The 21,604-nt window shown below is 37.6% G+C and overlaps 1 protein-coding gene across 9 annotated transcripts in view; it reads right to left on the bottom strand.

The window, feature by feature from the left end:
- Psi (P-element somatic inhibitor) overlaps positions 1 to 21,604 on the bottom strand; it is a 298,816-nt gene that overhangs the window by 110,583 nt on the left and 166,629 nt on the right. For all 9 annotated transcript variants that reach the window (XR_010860573.2, XR_010860574.2, XM_067150191.2 and 6 more), the window contains 2 exons: positions 783 to 1,002; positions 492 to 649 (listed from right to left, as the gene is read on the bottom strand). Coding sequence is in view for 7 of the 9 variants with exons in the window: in XM_067150191.2 (XP_067006292.1) it covers positions 492 to 649; positions 783 to 1,002 (378 nt within the window). In the remaining 2 variants the exon portion in view is untranslated. The remainder of the gene's footprint in view (positions 1 to 491; positions 650 to 782; positions 1,003 to 21,604) is intronic.

Here is a 21,604-nt window from a genome sequence, read left to right as displayed (position 1 = left end):
ACAGATCATTAATATTCATAATAGGAGACAATTCATATAAGAATATGTATGTGAGATGTAGGGATAATGTGCGAGCATTTCAAACTACTCCTCGTTCATAGGAATTGGTCACAGGTTAGTGAAACTCTTGCAATTGATTGTTGGTATACCGAAATATCTGTATATTAAGGAAGTTCTTGCCCATTGTTCACCTGGCTTTCTGAGATGTACATTGGAGGTCAGGAGGAGTTCAGACACATTCATCTGTGTCACTACATCTCATATGAACACAAAAGCCTGTTCTGGGTATGCAATGAAATACGTAGGATCAAGAGAACACAGTGTACGGCATGCTTGTACCATGATGGCTGACAAGTGTACTACAGGCATGGTCAAAAGAGGAATTAAATCTAACTTTTAATGTCCCAGGACTACATTAGGTTTTTGCAGTAATACCTATTCATCTGGTACAAATATCTTCCCTATCAAAATAAATATGAATTAATACTAACCATACCAATCTTCTCACTGATAATCCTTTTTGCAGATTCTATTTGATCAGGTGTACCCCTAATGACAAAAACTTTTTCTGCAGGATTAGGAGGCGGCCTCCTATCCAATTCACAGTGAGCTCCAGTCTGTTGGTTGATTTGTTTTATAGTTTCTCCTCCTACAAAAACAAGAAGTATCAACAATAATACATGAACCATTTAGAAGGATACAATTTACCATTATGCAAGGAAGGAGGGCTTAATGATCACAATGAACCGTAATTCAAATACTGTATACAACATATGGCTCACCTCTACCAATAACAATGCCACATTTTGCAGCCGGAATGGTGAAGGTTGCTTCTTGCTTATCCATTTGCCCCCCTTGCTGCATACCTCCAGGTCGCCGATCCCAACCACCAGTGCCATTCCCATATTCTCCACCTCCACGGTTTCCCATTCGGTCGAACGGTGGGCCCCCACCTCCAGGGCCACCTCTCCCTCGACCTCTGCCCATTTCATTATCTCGACGCTGAAATACAAAAAAGATAGGAAATATTTTGACACCAGTCTCTCTAAAGCGCTAGCATTAAACCAGCAAGAACTAGGGACCTTTAGGATATCCAACATCAGAAGGAAGTTTCCAACATTAAAAAAAGGTAATATATATATATATATTAAGTAAATAAATGGAGTTCTATTACACCATCAGATCAAATAACCGATTCCCTTCTCCAGAAGTTAAGTTCCTCAATTTAAAAAAAAATACATGACAGTAATGGGCAGTATTGTTTTGCTGCTACAACCAATCACGTAGAGATTGAATACCATGCATAGCTGCCAACTTTTAGAAATCAAAAATAGGAAGATTTTTTATTCTTGGATTTCATCACCCATATTGCATCACGGTCTAAGTGAAAAAAGGACAGAATAGAAAGCATACATATCTACAGTTACAATGTGAATTGACCATTAAATTTAAAATCTTTCTCGAAATTCGGTTATACGAATTTCTCGATTTCTCGAAGCAAACATTTCCTCTCTTGAAGCAAAAATTACTCTGTAACTCGAACTGTGTGCAGCATTAACTGTACAATACGGCATTCGCGGTTTGTGAGGAACAGTTAACAAGTAAAGAAAGGGTTCCAGTGAAGCCGGAAGATAATATGACGGCAATCAAAAACGCGAACTTCTAGTGATCGGCAAATCCTCGCCATGTCTCGGGTGTCAATTAATTACCGGTCACGCACGAAAGCAAGCCCAGAAGTCGCGGATGACAAGCTCCATTTACGAAACTCGGCTGCGTGTATTAACAAGAAGTTTCAACATGAAGGGAGGAAAGGTTAACCGCAACAAACAGATGAGACTAACGGATTTTTTTCCAAATGTGTTAACGGAACTATGTTTCTTGTTTCACTACGGCGCCTACTGTATGTACTGTGTCCTGTCTTCTAAAAAGTTACTATAATAAGTGTTATAATTAAAGTGAAGCCGTAAAATAGAGTTGCTTTGTATCTTTTAAGTACCGTTAAACATAATACATTCAGTAAAAGCCCGTACATACATGATTCAATTATGTGCTATACATGCTCAAAAACGGCAAGTTATTCTCTATATCTCGAAATTTCAAAAACTTGAAATAAAATTTATCTCCCAAGGCGATTCGCATAATAGTTTCCTTTATTAGACTGTAAAATAACGGAAATTTAATTTTATAGGTATCCCTGAAGTCTTGGAGGTAACGTTTGTTACGGTATGTTTTTTGGCGATAACGTGAAGAGAAAATACCATAGACTGTCACCGACACAACTCCCTGAAATACATTCAACTCATTAAAATAATGAAGAAAGAATAAAAAAATGCACTGAAATACGCTAAATTACCACATACAAAACAGATCGCTATGTCTTATACATTATTAACATACGACTTTGACACGGCAAAAAAGCATAGAACCGCTAGAAAAAACACGCGGCATACAATTCCAACGAAATTTCGCACAGAAACGATGTTAATAGTGCGCGAACCACACAATATGAAACTCATTCCTTCGTCCCGATAAACTGAGTCGATAGCGCTCGCTAGCATCTCTTGCTTGTAGGACGATTGCCGTCCCGAATCCCCAGCCGTAAAGCACACATGCTGCTGTAGCGAGCAGGAAACACGAACACGAAGGCGACGGACGATAAACTCGCGAAATAAATCATCAAATAAAAACGCCTGAAAATGAAGGTGGGTAAATTACACAAGCACATAAGAATTTATCCTTTATCCTAGGGTACGAGTATTGACGGTACTGGAGGTTATATTGGTAAAAAATAGGAAGAATTAAAAATAAATCGGAAGAAGAGTAAAAAAACGGAAAGTTTCCGGGTAAATCAGAAGGGTTGGCACGTATGACCATGTAAGGTAACAAAGCTGGACAACTCCCTGAAAAACAGGACATTCATATGAATCTTTCAAATGCATCCATTCTGAATGGGACAGAACTCTTTTCCAACCTGCTGTCCCAGTGTCACAATAGATTTTGTATCTTTATCCCATTTCATCAACATAATAGATTATTATAGATACTAGAATCTATGGCGAGGTGACTATTTTTATGTCCTCAACAACCAATCTAAGGGAATATAAGATGCTGCGACAATATTCATTACGAGCAACAACCAATATGACAACAACGCTACCGTGCCTGCATTTGTTTTCCTCGCTTCGAGCGAGTCACTGATTCATTCTCTCAGCAACAGTAGTTGGAGTGTAGTATGATGCAAGATTAACCCTGCTGTTCTGTTCACTTTTATCTGATGAATATACTGTTTGGGTCAATATGATCCGACATACCAAAATGCCGTAGAAATCTTGTAAAAATCTGCATTTTTGCACAGTTGTTAGCTATCAACATTGTTGTTCTAGTCCAATACCTTGTTGATAATAATAATAATAATAATAATAATAATAATAATAATAATAATAATAATACACAAAAAACTTTATTAAAGAACATTTTCTATTTTAATATTCACATAAATTTGAGATAACAGACAGTTTTCAATACAATACACTACAGTTCTTTCCTTACTTTTCTGCGTTGTGCAAATATGTTTACTACATTTACCACACAACTTGTTTCTTTTACCGTCATTGCTGGATGGGCAGAACATACAGCATGCACGTTTCGTAGATTTTCTTGTTGTTACCGACTCTTGCACACCAGTCAGCTTTTGGAGCTTCTGATTATTCTCAAAGAATCTTCTGTTCTTGGAAAATGCATTCTTGATGCAATGTGTTCTCTTATCAGTGACTTTCCAAGTTCCCCCAAGAATATTCTCCTTCTAGTGAATTTATTCATATTCCATTTAGGTTCAATCCCAAGTCCACAAGATTTGCACTATAAGCAGAAACATCAAGAAAATTGTACAAAACTATCGCTGTCCACCTTTTGGTTTTTTACATGCATGTAGATGTACCTGATAGCTGATCAAGCATGTCTACACAGCCCCTTAGGTTGAATTATAGTCCAGAATCCTTTTTGCCTACTTAACAGCCGTGTTACTGATTTCCTCGTCATGGTAGAGATTGCTCATGCAGTATGTACAACATTCTTATTTCTCTTAGCAATATAATTCACCACAATAGTGCCATTTGTGAAGCAAAAGAACTAGTACATCGTCGTTGGTACTTTTATGCGGAAACTCCGGCTTATTTTTGCGTATAGTTCCCAACATAGTAAATTTCCTTTTCAGAAGCATCTGTCCAAAATTGTACGACGTAAAAAAGTTGTCACACATGATATTCCGACCATGTAACTTAAAAGTGAGATCAGATACTATCCTCATTCTCAGATTTCTTTCTGGTGCCAGTCCGATTGCCTGCTAATTCCAGGAGTACTCTTGACGATGTCCGAAGCTGGTAAGTGGAGCTGTTGTGGTGGTGGATGAAACTGCCATTTTATATTCCCATTGTTAGATAGAAAAGTCTCTACACTATTTTGTACAGGCCGTAGACTGTTGTAATTGTCATCAGAACACACTATTTCAGATACATTACTGACAAGATCTTCGAACTCAGAAAGTGATTCTTCATCCGCCTAGGCACTTGCTAATTCTTCCAACTCATCATCAGTCGATGTAATCGCCATAGTGTCACAGTTCAAACTGAGCAGAAACAAAGCATTCAGATTGTTGAGAGCTGCTAATTATGATTTCCTAGGAAGAGCAAGAAACAAGCCCAAGCCCATTGTTGTAAATGCATGGAGGCTTAGCTGACTGTTCAGAGTAAGTTGGATTGATAAAAATCAATCTCATAAAATATAACAAAAACAAAGTTCAACATTTCCATTCTTTAAAAATAAATCCAAATAACAGTAATCATATTTGTGTCAGGTCACAATGACCCAAACGTTATATATGTAACTATTACTGTTTATGCCAAAACTACTTAAACCATTTAAAAACCTTTTTAAACATGTGCTGCTCTTCTATTTTCAAGGTCGCTAACTTTCATAAACATTTATTGGTATTTAAAATATGAAAAATGATGTGTATATTCATTTTGGGTCATATAGACCCGAACAGAAATGCAGAGTTAAAGATGCTGAAAGGAAAAGGTATGTTCACTACTGAGTTTCAAGAAAGGTGCTATATTACTTAGAATTTATAGTGAATTTAATGCAATTCAACTCCCAGTAATTATCTATAGATCAACAGATATTTTCTTTCGCAGGTACACATTCATAAAGAAAACCCTGACCGATTGTGATGTTCGTTGCTACATGTATTCGTAACACCGAATCCGAAATTGTAAATGCATTTTTAAGTCCAACTTCTGCAACTACACTCGGCAACAATTGAAGGAGCCTGGACTTATCCTATGGTTGAAGAAAATCATGGCTTTTGCTGTAATGACTATGCTTTGAAACGAATAAGAAATTAATTTGAACAGAAATTCTCCTGTGGTCGTACGAAGAGTGAAGCCATTGGTGTGAACATACTTGTATCTCATTCTTAAGAAATGTTAGACAAGGAATTGAATGAAGTCCAGTCAGAGGCCGGCACGCTGCCGCCTGAGCCACAGAGATTACTATTTCTCATTAATAAACGTCGATATTTCATTTGAAAGCGGCCAATAAGCAAAGGATTTCTGGCCACTTGTGTACAAAGCTGAAATGGCGGGATTTAAATCGGGAGTCTCCCGCCTAAATTGGGAAAATTGGCAGGTATGTATATTATTGTTCGTTAAAAAAGCTATGTTGATAGGTTTCTTGAATAGATTAGCGAGTGCCTAAATTGTAGGATTATTTCACGTGGACTTTACGTACTTTTTTGTTTTGTCCGACTATTCTATCAGGTTTATTTATTGTTTATATTTACGTTTGGTGATTATTTTATTGATGACTAAGGCTAAGGCCGCTGAACAAGGCTTATTTATGAACGTAAGCAAGCTCTTTATTCCCCTTTTTCGATCATTGGTATTTCAAACCCTCTATCGACAAAACTATGACACGCGGATTTATTGTGTGAATCAGGATGTAGAAAACTTTTTAATTGTAGTTTGCGTAAATGTAGGTTTCCTGTGTATTCCAAACTGAAATTGGTTTGCTGTCAGTTGTTTTAATGTCCAAAAATTTTTAAGTGAACATCCTTCGACCGTGTACTTCATGTTTGGGTAAAGATTGTTCAGTACATTCAAAATATTTCGACTATTATCAAGATCTTCGTTTAATATTGCATATGAATCATCAACATAGCATAACCAAAAGTCAAGCCCTTTGATATGGCCTACAATCCGAGAATGTTCTAGGTCTTGTAATTATATGTTGGCAGGGATGCCTGCAGCGGGAGCTCCCATGGGGAGACCATCCTGTTTTTTGTTGTAAAAGGAGAAATAGTTGCGATTAAGTACACATTTAAGAACAATCATAAAGTCTTGTATCTCTGGGGCACTAATACGCTTGTGTACAGATTTGTTTTTATGACCGTGATAGTTTCTTCGATGAGGACGTTAGCGAACATGTCTTCTGATACCAACAAAAATAGTCCGTTATTGGATGTCTTTTGATGTCGAACGAGCATGTGACATGATATGAAGCGAGTCTGAAATCCTTGATCGCCTAACAAAAATCACTAGACGCTTTTATGAAAGTTTTGGTGTAAAAAACAGAATTGTACGCTAAGAACTTCTGTATAAATGGGAAGTTTTATAAGTGGGGCTCTTACGAAAATTAATTATGGGTCTAATAGGCACGTCTTTTTTGTGTAGTTTGGCCATAGCTCTTGCTTTTGGGAGTCCTGGGTTCATGGTTATAAGTTTCTTGCTCACATAAAAGGAAGGACGTTTGCAGTCCTCATCAGCTGTATTAGTAAAAGATTAAGTGATAATACATCATCGGTGCGACGTAAAGCCACTACCAAAAGAAGCATTTTACAAAATTCGGGAGCCTCTGTGGCTCAGGCGCCAGTATGCTGACCCCACTACTGGATACCGTGGTTCAAATCCTGGTCACTCCATGTGAGATTTGTGTTGGACAAAGCAGAGGCTGGACAGTTTTTTCCCTGGGTACTCCAGTTTTCCCTGTCATAGCAAGCCTCTTCACTATCATTTCATTTGTCAGTCATCATTGCCCCAGAGAAGTGTGACAGGCCTCGGCAGCCGGCACAATTCCTATCTTCGCCGCCAGTTGGAGGCTACATTCATCCCGTCCCTGACCCGGTCACTGACTGGAGAACAGGTTATAGGTATTTCAATCTTTAAAAAGAATTGCCGTATAAACTTATAACTAACAAATAAGCATCTAATTTGAAGGAAATACTTCAAAAGTCGGATGCACCCTTAAGTGATTTCAACAATCCATCTTAAATTTCCAAAGAAAACTCAAATCTCTTAATGCTGGCACGGAGGTTGTTCCACAGCCTAGCAAAAACGGCTACAAAGGAACAAAATTAGCCGCTGTTCACGGGAGCCTGAGGTAGATTTCCAGTACTACCAGAGATTTAAGAATGGCAGGAAGGATTATATGTAGTAAAATTGTACATGCAGATCAGATACATTGAGCGCGTGCCTTGAGCTGCACCACCTTGTAATGACACAGGATTACTTCAGATAAGAAATATTCACAGTTGTTGCTATTACCATACTGCAGCAGGCGAGATCATTAACAAAGTGATCACTTAATATCTCAAAACTCAGGCCAACGCGGGTCATTTTTGGAAGAAAGTACTTTTAAATCTTAACCATTGTTTAACTTGTCAACGTACCTAATAATAGTAATAATAATATTGGTTTTACGTCCTAAAAAAACTTTTCCGGAGGCGCTAAACAAAACATACTAGGCGATAGTAAACAATGGAGACAATGAACGTACGAAATTAATCATTATGATAAAACGTAATACCTCCATAAATGTAGCAAGATTTTCTATTTACATTTTTTTTGGCACCTGACAGAATACCTAACCTAAAAAAAAAGCCCAGTCTATTTTTCCAGTCACAGCTGTCTACATAAATTTTGATGTGACAAATGTAGAGAACAAGCAAGAAATATACAGTGAAACCTTGTTAGTGCATTCGTCATTAACAAGTTTTCCCGCTTCACAAATCGTAAATTCAAAATTCCCAAGGCTCAACTTACTAAATAATACTTCGCTTATCGAGTCACAAATTTCCGCTATTGCAGCTTAGTATGATCACATTCTTCCTAGACCTGAAAAACCTTGTGAAGGAAACGTAATTTCCAACTCGCCACAGTTGTATAAAAATGGGCAAAAGCCTTGAATTCCTGAAACTTTACAGCGTAAGAAGCACCTTCGGAGAAAAAGCTTCAGGAATGTTCAGTTTTACTTGCCCGGACAAAGTGAATAGATTCTCACTGAACTCTACAATTAGGAACAAAACTATTGCCAACATAACAAGATCTCGAACGCTCGGTAGTGAAGACTAACTCATTTTGGACGACAACTCCGGTAACAGGGAAGTTGGTGGTACAAGACTGTAATTCAAATGAAAGCAGTGATTAGGTTTACTGCACGATAGGCCTACTGCCAAACTGACCGATAAATGACTGGCCATTAAGTTTTTTGTATTATCATAATATAATAAATACAAATGTTCGTCCAACACTTATCCCTTCTCTCAGCAGGGCCGAGTACGAAGTGGGACGAGTCTTCATAGGAAGTGCTTTATGAATGGATGCCCTTCCTGACGTCAACCTTATCAGAGGAGTTGAGATGAAACTAATGACGTGATTCAAGTCTAATTAAAATTGACTATATTTACTGTATATGTAAGCCTAAGCCATGTGTTCACCGTTTGTCTTTTTTTTTTTTTTTTTAATTTAGAAATGGTGCCTTCCAACGAAGGTAGCCAGTAAGACTCAGAATACAATCACAAATTTATTACGGAATAGTGTTGAGTACATACATGTACAAGTCTTAGTTCTTTATACCCAGAAGTCACCAGACAAAACAGGAGGCTATCGCATTTTGACCCCTACCCCTACTTTTTTGGCTGTAAAACTGAAAAAAAAAAAGGGGGGGGGCTCTTAATACACAAGTAAATACGGTAAGTATAAATGCTGCTTTAACTCCAATCGAGCACTTTATTACTGTCTTGAGATATGTCTAAGTATAGTATCACAAAGTTGAACACAGATTAGACATTGTACCAGTTGTATTTTAAGATATTTTGAAAATATAGTACAGTATTGTTTGAGAGGAAAACAGAATTCGTAAGTTTACGCCAGAATTTGTCACATGTTCAGTCAAATTTGATCTCGGCCATCATAAAACTCAAATTTCTTACTGAAGTACAATAGAGCAAGACAATGTTACTTAACGTAATTGGGGTGGTATCTACTTTTTGAAGAGTTAGGGTTTCGTCAAAGTTTCTACTGGTACCAAATATTTTTCATTAGGATTCATTAACAGACCATTATTTTCTGCGATTACCGAGTCAGCTAACGAGGGCAAAACGCTGGCAACCAGGAATGAGTTAACTGGAAAATTTATTTTGTCCAATAACGGACCATTTATATTGGTATTATCAGAAGAAATCTCGACTTTCCACAAGAAAGGCTTCTTAAACAATGACTCTTTAGATTTAGACGTTATAATAGAAGTGGAAAGGGTGCGCTCATAACGTCTTAGACCCATTCTGAGGGTTCAGTCAGCCTCCGCTTCAAATGCTAGCGCTGTGCCACATCCTGTGAGCCGTCTGGTGGCGAATGAACATTGTTTAAGAAGCCTTTCTCGTGGACAGTCAAGATTTCGTCTGATGACGCAGAGCATAGTTCTCTGCGAAACAAAGAATTTCACCTTATTTTCTTGACACGGCTTAAGTCCAAAAGCCTATACAGTATCATGTCTAGAAGTACGAGTGGTGAAAGCATTAATGGCAACAAACACACAATTGTTTGCATTAACTGAAATAATTTTACTGGAATACAACCACTTTTTAAGTGTACAGTGGAACCTTGGATTACCATCATAATTCGTTCCAGCAACATGCTTGTAATTGAATGCCCTCATAAATCAAAGCAAATTCTCCCACAAGAAACTATTGAAACGCAGATGGTTTGCTTAACATTTGTCAAACAAAATATAACATGAAACAAATTGAACTGCACTTTCTACCTCACACCACTATGGGTGCCACTTCTATTGAAGTTGTCAAACCATCTCCCATTGACCTTGAAGCTTTCGATTTCTGTTGACGTACGTATACTACATGGTAATTTAGTTACGAGTCTTTGCCTTCTGGCAGATTAAATTCTCGGTCACAGTATTGCCTGCTAGTTGCTTATTTATCCAAACGAGAAGCAACTTCTCTACATCTTCCAGAACATGTGGCCGTTTCTTTGGTACTCTAGTGACTCCTTTTGCTGCATCTACTCCTTTTATCTCTTCTCTCTTCTTTAACATTATGCGAATCGTTGACGAAGACTTGTTAGAAGATCTCGCAATATCAGCCACTTGCTTACCTCGTTAGTGCTTTTCAATCATTTCCTTCTTCCTTCGTAATCATCTCCTTCCTGCGACAAAATTCCTTTTCAGCCTTCTTTTCATTCACAGGGCCCATCTTTGCAGTACAGTTAAAACACCAATGAAAGAAACAACACGTGCACTCGTATGGTACTGTATGCGAGCGAGGCATGGCAACTGAAGTTCAGTGCAGGAGATGATTACACAGACTGCCAGGAAAGAGAGAGGCAGAGGGGAGGGGAAAACAAAGAACAGGCGAGGGGATAATGTAGGCACACAGGACGCTCATATTACGGAACCTCACAGGCTTATCAAGTTACAATTTATTTTAAATGTTTGCTCGTCTTGCAAAACACTCGTAGACCAAGTTACTCACATTCTGAGGTTTCACTGTATTTAATTATGAGCAGAGGACTAACAAGCAACAGCATGATTTTTCTCAGCAGAACTAGAACCCAATTTCATACTAATATTGCAGGTGATTTTAGCTCAAATATTGAACTACTACTTGCTGTGACCTGCTAAAGTGCTGCCAACCTTCTGAATAATAAATCCCCCCGGCTTACTTAAATAAACCACACCCGGGAGACTGGAGTGGGACACTGATGATGATGATGATCACTTCAAGTCCTATTCCTCCATCTCATCATGCATCAAGGTTCATTTTATCTTGCGTAACTATTGTTACAAAGAAATACAGTAGAAGTCCGTTATAGCGAGAATTCACAACAGCGAAAAAATCACTCGCTATAGCGGATTGTCGTTATATCCGATTTATGTATAAAAGTCGGAAAACCCTTCATGCACATTAAAATCTGTATGAAACGGCAATAAGTTTGTTCATAACTTGTGTTTCCGCAGATGATATCCACACTACGGCCTACGTGTTTGTTATTTTTCGTAATCCGATACTAGGTGAATGTGTATGTTTAATTTATTTCTGAAAAAATATAGTAGCGTATTTCTCCAAATCCAAGATGAACCCCACTTTTCCATTCAAAAAATTTAAATGAGGCTCAAAAAGAAGTGTGTAAAATCATATGAATGCCTTGTTGTACAGTAGGCCTACGCATTTTTAGACTTTTAAATGCCGAACATTGACTTTCATCACGCCGTATTTCCTTTTTTTGCGGCTGCACAATTATTCTTTATTTCTGCGGGTTTGAGGACCATTAACTTAACATTGGCATCATAATACCGAAGAGAACTCGTTGAAAATTTTCCGGCAATACCTATTCCATGCATCTGTACAATACAACGACCCATCAAGAAATTATTCTTGCTGTCTATAAAACTGTTACTTTTACGCAGCGTCAGATATCACCGGCTAACGCTACACGCACGTCTCGCTTGTCAGGTTCGGCCAAATTCAGCGGCTAGCGATGTATAGGCCTAATCGCGAACGTTGAAAGTCAACGAACAAGTTTATTGCGCCACGGTATGGCCATTCCGCCCTTACGTTTTTCGAGCACATAGCTCACAATTTCACCTTCGACTTCTTTAAAGCGTCCATGTTGCGGGACCACTGAATGCATTTTTTGTGCAGTACGAATTTTTTTAGCTCTTTGCCTTCACGCTAACGCCAAATATTGGCTTTAGTTAGAACCTATGCCATATGTTCTTGCGGCTGCACAATTATTCTACATTTCCGAGTGTTTAATAATCATTAACTTAAAATTGGCACGATAATATCGACTAGAACCCGTTGAAAATTTGCCGGCAATACCTTTTCCAAGTATCTTTACAATATGACTATCCATCACGAAAATATTCCTGCTGTGTATAAACCTTAATTTTACTAAGCATCGAGTACAATAGACGCATTATGACCCTGCCACTGAGTAGCCATGGCTTTTCTAAGAATTCGAAGGGTCGCATGTTTTGATGCCATTCTGCAGATTTGAGAAACACACAGGCACTGCACAACCGGTTGTCGCGGCTAGCGATGTGTAGTAAAGAGGCGGTCGTTTATTGTGAACGAGTTCTGTGCGCGTGTGAAAAGAAGCAGCGTGGTTAGCGCGGTAGTTGCTAGTGGTATCCATTAACTTATTGTTAGGTCGCGAATGCAACAACCCTTGAGTTTTCACACGAGATTCTGAGAAAAGTCTTGGATTCGGAAAAATACGGTATCACTCCAGAGATTTATGTGGCAAACACCTCAGCTTTCTTCTTCTAACGGCGTCACTTAATATAACCGTATAATTAGCCTATCATAAAAGTATATTTGAAATGCATGTAGAGAAATAACCACCTCGCGAAAAATTTACATGTAAATAGCCGTAACTAGACGTGAGAAGATATGAAATATCCTCTGAAATCAGTGATGTACTCTGCCATATCTTGAGGTGTATCACATTCTTACTTAATTTCCGTGCCGGTATATAACATTAAAATTAAGATATCGTTTACTTCAGTCTTTATTTTTAATGAGTTAACAACTGCTATCGGCCACGTTATTTACGCATTTATTACGAAAACATGTTGTCCTCTTTCATTTCGAGTTTTCTTTAGAGAACAGCAGTCGATGGGTATTACTGATCAAATTCAACATCGCCTTCGAATGTCAACGAGAGCGCTCGCAAATACACATAGTGACAAAACTCTACCGTACCGAAAATCATCGATCGCATTTTGTTGCAAACGTTTCAGTTTTCTTATTCAAACAGCGTCACGTATCCTAACTTAACCGTACTATACGTATGATGAAAACACACTTCAAGCGCCAGTAGAGAAATGAAAACTTTCTCGCTATAAATTTTCATAATAGCCTTTCCGTAATTTAACCAGACGCGACAAAATATAAACTAACCTCTGAAGTCAATTAAGCACTCTGCCATATCTCGAGATGTATCCCATTCTTACTTAAGTGCAGTATTTAGCCTCAAAATTAAGCGGTCGTTTAGTCAGCCTTAATTTTTAACGAGTTAACAACCGTTATCGGACACGTTATTTGCGCATTTATTACGAAAATATGTTCTCTTTCATTTCAAATTTTCTTTACGGAACAGCTGTCGACGGGTGTTACTAATCGACTCCGACATCGCCTTCGAATGTCGACGAGAGAAATCTCTGGTGCACATAGCGAGGAAACGATGCCGAAGGTAATCGATCACATGCAATATCCAATTAAAAATAGGAAAGAATTTCCACCAATCAATACTTGTTTTTTTATTGCTTATATTAAACTAATATAAGCAATAAAAAACAAGTATTGATTAAGCAATAAAAAACAAGTATTGATTAAGCAATAAAAAACAAGTATTGATTGGTGGAAATTCTTTCCTTTTTTTAATTGTGTAATTCGTCAATACGGAAATGAAGATTATAGATTACGACACATGCAATATCATCGCTGGGGTGCATAAATATCATTAACTGAAAACGCGCGCACGCTTAATCGCTCGTAATAACGGATGCGCCAGTGATAGGGTTCTCGCTGTAACCGAAGGATGATACACAGTTTAATATAGGAATTTTGAAGGGACAGAAAAAAGTCGCCGCTATAACGGAGTTCTTGTTATATGCCGTAATCGCTATAGCGGACTTCTACTGTATTTATCATGTGCCAGATTTGTCGTACCATGCAGTGTTGTGTTACATACAATTCCTGCAACGTTCTGAATCACTGTCGAGAGGTTCCGAGCCTAGGAGTATTATCGCAATGCCCCAATTGTCTGTCAACCAACTTTCGACGGTCAGTTATATCAGGTTGTACTTGCATTTCAGGAGAGGGGATCGACTGCTTCTCAGATTTTAGCATTATTTCCCAACACAACCTTGTTTGTGTCATGGTCTACTTCTGGGATCTACAATAGCCTGCAATACATCCACATATGAAAAGAACATTGCCAGTTCAATAAAGAAGCTTTATATGCCCAGCGTTCAACACACAGTAAATGGCAACCATAAACACAACACAACAAGGTGTCGAATCTGAAATCTAAGTTGTGACACCAACATCCCATCTTAGTTTCAGGCAGCGCCCCACGTACTTTATAAATTATATCCTTACAAATGGAGTCTTCACGCACAGATTTTTCTTTCTTTTTCCTTCTTTCTGAATTAAAATAATGAATTTTGTTTTCTGGACTTTAAGGCTAAAACTTCTTCCTTACTTTGCTGATCCTGTTGAAGAACTGCAAGTATTTAAATTGTTGGCTAGAATCATGGGTCTTCTGCTTAGAAGGGAGTTTTATTTGCTTCCACCGATCTTGATTCTTAAATCAACATCAAGGAATCCATCAATAGAATCAAACTATGAAGTGAAAAGGGGAGTAATAAAGCCTCCATAAGTTCGAAGAAAATGGTACCTTAGATAAGGGTTTTGTTGTTAGGAAGTGAAGCAAGTGCAGTTCAGTCATCCACAGACCAAAAGACTTCATACTGTAGGTCACTACATTTCCAAAACCCATTTCACGATTAGGAACAACATTAGGGTGTTCATCATGAAGGATAAAAGCAAATAATCATTATAGATTGTGTGTATAACAAGTATTTTCAACATAGTTTCAGTTAATATACTAGAAACCCTATTTAACGTTTTAACAGGGACGTGATATTTTCTACCCTAAATGGTTTCAGAAGAAAGCACAACTTTTCCAGAGGTATTTCCCTCTATTTACATAAAATGTACTATCATAACATAATCTACACAGTGAATAAATCGACGAGATAAATCGCGTAGGGCTTCTAGTGCCGTGAGTGTTCAAGGACGTGTTAGGCTTGCCAGATGCAATCTTTTGTTTGACGACCGTAGGCGACCTGCGCGTCGTGGTGAAGATGAAATGATGAAGACTACACATACACCCAGCCCCTGTGCAGCGAAATAAACCAATTAGGGTTAAAATTCCCGACCCTGCCGAGAATCAAACATAGGACCGCTATGACCAAAGGCCAAAACGCTAACCATTTAGCCATGAAGCCGGACAATAAAGAGATATCTACCCTACACACTGTACTGTAGTTGCAACTTTGTATGGTTTGAGCTAAAGACTACCCTTGTGTTAAACTGCCCCCTGCTATCTAAGCAAGAAACCTATAATGCAGTATAACTAGCTTTGGCTCAGATTGCTCTTTGAAAATAAATAAATTTAATCAAATAAACAAATAAGTAAATAACCCCTTTGACAGATTATTTTCGGTGAATGCAAAGCTGCTTCGGTTTAAGATTGTTCTTATTAAGTTATAGGTGGTGGTGATTATTGTTTCAAGAGGAAGTACAACTAGGAAACCATCCTCTATATAACACTAATCAGAGCGAAAAAATGGAAGGGGTCCGACACTTCGAAAAATGAAGTTATCAGACAAGGGAAGACAAGGGCCACGAAGGGCATGAAAATGAGACTCCCTAGGCCTCCATACGTAATACCGTCGGGGTCGCGAATGAACAAGAGTTGACCAAGGGAGGTCAGATAGGATAGATGAAAGTGAGGAGCCTGGCACAAGTAAATAGAATCAATGCCAGGACTGAGCTGAGGGTCCCATGGTCGCAAAGCCACGCTCCAAAGTTCAGAACCCCTGAGGCCCCTTTTAGTCGCTTCGTACGACAGGCAAAGTATACTGTGGGTGTTATTCTACCGCCTTTACCCACAGGGGGTTACGTTATAGGGCCTACATGATTTTCCATAAAAATCGGGAAAGATACCACCACTGGACAAACAGGTTAAAATCGGTATGAAGCAGCAACTGGTTTGTTTAAACAAATTTCCGGATGTTTTTCAAGCAGCGGCTTACTCATTAGCATATTCAGTTTCATTCTTGAAAATTGCAACAGCAACACTCCAGAGGCTTGTGGCAAAACATTTCCATTTTATTACCTAACCTAGGTTCACCGTGCATGTATTCTGAAAACATACCTTAAGCTCCCAGTAGAATAATGATAAAACTTTTTACTATAAATTTACACAGGCACAGCCTTTTTGAAATTTAACAAGACACAAAAGTACATAACCTAATCTCTGAAATTAGTTATACATACCACTGCATCTTGAGAAGAATATCATGTTCTTATTTTATTTCAGTACACAGAATTAAAATTAAGCAATTGTTTACTCCAGCCATTATTGCTAGGGAGTTAACAACTGCAGTCATTGCACTTATTGCAAAAACATGTTTTCCTGATCTTTGTTCACACCAGTCACAGTTGCGAGGAGATACCTGGCTCACTCAAGATAGACTCACTCGTGCACAGCGAGGAATTGACATGGAAGATCATTCATTGCATTCAATATAATCGCTGGAGTACGAATATTGATAACAGATAAAAACTAACACGCACGTAATAACGGATGAATAAGTGAACGAGTTCCCACTGTAACCGAAGAATATTGCAGATATATATAGCAATTTTCGAAGGGCATAATAACAATGTCACTAAAATGGGGGTTCTATCCTGTACTACAATTGCCGTGCTCGGATGTGTGTCTTAAAATTTGCCTCAAAATATGAAGATTGTTTCCATTGCCATCTCACTTTAGCCATACATGCCTGCACTCTAAACTCCTCTTCCGCCTTGAAATCATCCTTAGCAAGCTTATGTTTTTTTTCATAGGTTCTTAATGTCAAATAATCGAAACAAATAGAAGTAAATTTCTGAGAATTGAAACATTTCCTTAAACAAGCTCATATGAGATTGAATACTGTTTAAATATACAAGCGACAATTTATCATGCAATGCTTGAAGGCACTAGAATTTCTAAAGCTTTAGTTGATAGAATTGTAAAGAAGGAAACCTAGTATTTCGTACAGAAGAAGAATGTCAAGTTATTCACAACTTCTACGAAATATGCCAGTTTGCTGTTCTTTCAGGTGCAACAGATACAAAGTATAGATAAGAAGTGTTTTTCCACCAATCAATACACAATTTATTTTATTTTAAATAGATTAAACTAGTACCGGTTTCGGCTCTTTAACGGCCATCATCAGCTAGTACATGATTTGTTTCAACCATTAGACAATTCACAAGTTGTTATTGTATTAGACATCCAGATGTCTAATGGAGGATGGAAATGTATACAGTAGCATGTAATTAAAATATCAGTAGTCAAGGTAAAAAGTTACAAGTTAGAACACGAGTATGTAGGACATATTAAAACATATGGGTCATAATATAAAACACTTAAAAAGTTTTAACACATTAAAATTTGGTAAGTATAGGTAGACACTTGTTGAAAATTTTTAGTTCATGTTGCATAGGTTCCATTCTTCTATCTTCTGTGTAGTTCCATTGCTTTTATGTTATGTTGATTTTAGCTGTGTATGGTAATCTTCGAGAAATTTCTGAAGCTGGTATGCGTCATATTGATAAGAACCTTATTCCAATTTGTGATGTACTCTGGTAAGTTTTAATATAGTAAACAGCAGGTCTTGAGTTTGAATTAGTAGTAGTTGGTGGCAACACCTCTCTCGTCTATGTTTGTGGTTGTAGTTTTAGTTGTTGTGGAAGTCTTGTGCCGATGTGTTTGAAGGCTTGTTTATTTCTTCAAATTTTGAAAGTACTGCTCATTGGGTTCAAGCATGATTGGATTACATGTTCTAAAAGCAGGTAAGAGCATTTGATGTGTTAAGAGCGACTTAATGTAACGAACAAGTACCAGTGACTCACTTGGACCATAAAAATAAAGGACTAATCTGTTACAGTAGAAGTCCGTTATAGCGAGTACGGCATATAACGAGAACTCCGTTGCAGTGACGAACATTTTATGTCCCTTCAAAATTCCTACATTTAACTGTGTATCATCCTTCGGTCACAGCAAGAGCCCTATCACTGAGGCATCCGTTATCAGGAGCGAGAAAGCGTGCAAGATTTTTTCGTTACCGATATTTTTACACCCCAGCGATGATATTGAATGCGATCGATTACCTTCAGCATCGTTTCCTCGCTATGTGCACTAGTGAGTTCTCAAGTCGACATTCGAAGGTGATGTCCGAGTCTACTAGTAATATCCGTGGACTGCTGTCCCATAAAGAAAATTTGAAATGAAAGAACATATTTTCGTAATAAATGCGTTAAAAAAACTTGTCCAGTAACGGTTAACTTGTTAAAAATTAAGGCTGACTAAACGACCACTTAATTTTAAGGCTAAATACTGCAATTAAGTAAGAATGGGATACATCGAGATATAGCAGAAGGCTTAACTGATATCAGATGATAGTCTGTATTTTCTCGTGTCTGGTTAAATTACGGAAAGGCTATTATATTTCTCTACAGGCGCTTGAAGTGTGTTTTCATCATACGTATAGTACGGTTAAGTTAGAATAGGTGACGCTGTATTAATAAGAAAAGTGAAATGTTTGCTACAAAATGCGATCGATCAACTTAAGTATGGTACCTCACTTTGTAAATTTGCGAACTTTCTCATTGACGTTCAAAGGCAATGTTGGAGTTGATTAGTAATACCGTCGACTGCTGTTCTTTAAACAAAATTCAAAATGAAAGAGGATAACACGTTTTCATAATAAATACATAAAGAAGAGGCAGATAGCAGTTAAGTCATTAAAATTAAAGACTGAAGTAAACAATATCATAATTTTAATGTTGTATATGGAAATTAAGTAAGAATGTGATACACCTCAAGATACGGCACAGTACGTTACTGATTTCAGATGACATTTCATATCTCAATAAGAGCCACATTGTGATAACTGGATTTCTTCATTTCGACAATTACTTATAAATTGTATCATTTTTAATTTATAAATTGATCTTTTTTCATGAATTAAGAAAAGAATATTCATTAGGACATATTCTCTATGGAACATTGTACAAAGAGTTTCCTTCACGACTGCTTTCAATTGTAGAAATAATTTATATATTTTCTCTTGAGATTTTTGTTTGTATTAATGTTGTCAATCTTATGTTAAGTTTAAGGACACTTCCTCTAGAGCATTACTTTGTCAATTTATGTACTTTTTCATCTAAACAGTGTTATGTGGCTGAAGATGTTGATAATATATGAAACATGTACCACTTTTAACCATTAAATTGCCTTAGGCAATCATTGTATCGACTAGGTGGAAAATAAAAAAATACTTAGTTGTGAATCTATTGAAGTGCGATACAGACCATGTAATTTCATACGAAAATCGAATATAACGACAATCCGCTATAGCGAGTAAATTTTTCGCCGTTATGAATTCTCGCTGTAACAGACTTCTACTCTATTTGGACAAAACCTGGATATAGGCTATACTGGGCTTAATGTACCAAAACTCAGGAAGATTAGCATAGTAGTAAGCAAATGGAACTCTCAGTCAGCATACCATTGTCACTGAGTGTCAATGAAAAGTGTCAGGAGTTAACCAGGGTGAGGAAGACCTACAAGTGGCAGATGAACATTTTCCTCAGTTTTTGATCGACTTTCAGAATAACACATAAATGATAAGTTAATCTCCTACCATACCATCTTATCCAATGTCAACCAAGGAATGTTAACCCTCCGTTACACGCGCCGCGGAGTGAGAGTCCGCACTTTATTATTCTTTGGTATCATAGGCCGAAAATACAAGGCAGAACGGGCTGCCTTCTTGTAGCTTCCTTCTGCAACAATACAAAGGCCGTGACGGCCCGAGAATGTCTGAGTAATCGCCGAGCTGTCAATTACAGAAGTTTATATTGTCAACTGCAGACTTGCGGAGTCTGAGTCTGCAAGCGTGTATTGGTGAGTTGTTAATCTTACTCACTCTTTTGGTAAGTCATCCATTCTTTCCTTACTATTTATTATAAAATTATATACTTTTACTACCTATAAGTGTAGTAGTGGGCTCATTTTGATATATTTTCTACTTGTAATCATTTACAGTGGGACAAACATGATAATACAAATGACCTATGAATAACGATTTTGCGTCGTCTTTCCAAGGAGTTGATTCCGAGAGTTATGGATCAAATCGAGCAGTGGTTGGACGACGATGAAGTTGGTGCGAGTGGTGACAGTGATCGAGACGTCGTAAACGATAGTGATCATAATTCTTAGAGCGAACAGTCCACATGTGAAGAGGACATGACTGAAAGTGAGCAGCATGAAATATATGTTGGAAAGGAAGGGACCGAGTGGAATCATCGGCCTGCCAATAGAAAGGCCAGGCAACCTGAACATATTATTACAAAACACTTGCCTGGAGTAGTAGGAGTTGCAAAGAATGCTAAGCACTGCATGTTCTTTACCGACGAAATGCTACAAGAAATCGTAACATGCACAAATGGCTATATATACACTTGTGTCATACATGTCAAGAAAAGACAAAGTTGTATTGGTTCTATCTACTTTCCTTGAATACTATTCTGTTGATGAAGATTCAAATGGATGAAAACCCTCAATGATTACCTTCTACGACACGAAGTCGGGCGTTGATAAGGTGGATGAAATGAAATGCACTTACTCCATGGCAAGAACATCACGACGTCGTGACTTCTTCCGTGCGATATATATCAATTTATAGAATGCAACGATTACAATTTGATTCCAAGAAGCAAATTAAGAACCAATTATTGTTAATTTACAACTAGTTTCCTTAAGTCCCGTGATTTGCGGTTGATAACTTCTAATTTATCCTAAAGGACTGAAACGTTACTGTAAATGTAGATTATCAATATAAATAAAATCAAAATAAAGTAATTACGGTGTAAGACAGATTGAAAAAAGAGAGAAATAAGGAATTCTTGGAAACAGAATTGAAATGAAAGGAATGAAAGCTTACAAACAGTCTCGGACTGTTAGTCCGCGCGCGTGTAGTGGTGTTACAACAGAGCGCGCGTTTAACGGAGGGTTAAATACACATATTACTTCACTTTCAATAGTCTTTTATTTTGAGTAGCGATTTTGGAATTAGTGACAGAAGATCCTGATAATCCTACATTCATGGGCCTTCAGATTAGTTCTGCCTATATCGGAAATTATGAACCATTGTAAAAAAACAAGAAAGGTCTCATTTGTCATGAAATATACAGGCAAATCAGAAGGAAATTGGGTTGTGATTAGCAATTTGCACTGCATCTGAATCATTTTATACTAGCTGATGTACCCATACCTCACTATGGAAATCTATACTATATACAGAATTCTAGGTAAAGTTGTGTACAGATACGATTGTATTAAATTGCATAGATATTAACGTTACCCCAGAAACGAGACTGGGAAGTCACCATAAATCTTTTCTCATG

Source organism: Anabrus simplex, chromosome 6, assembly GCF_040414725.1.
Source record: "Anabrus simplex isolate iqAnaSimp1 chromosome 6, ASM4041472v1, whole genome shotgun sequence".
Taxonomy (NCBI): Eukaryota; Metazoa; Arthropoda; class Insecta; order Orthoptera; family Tettigoniidae; genus Anabrus; species Anabrus simplex.
This window is presented reverse-complemented; position numbering and strand designations above follow the sequence as displayed.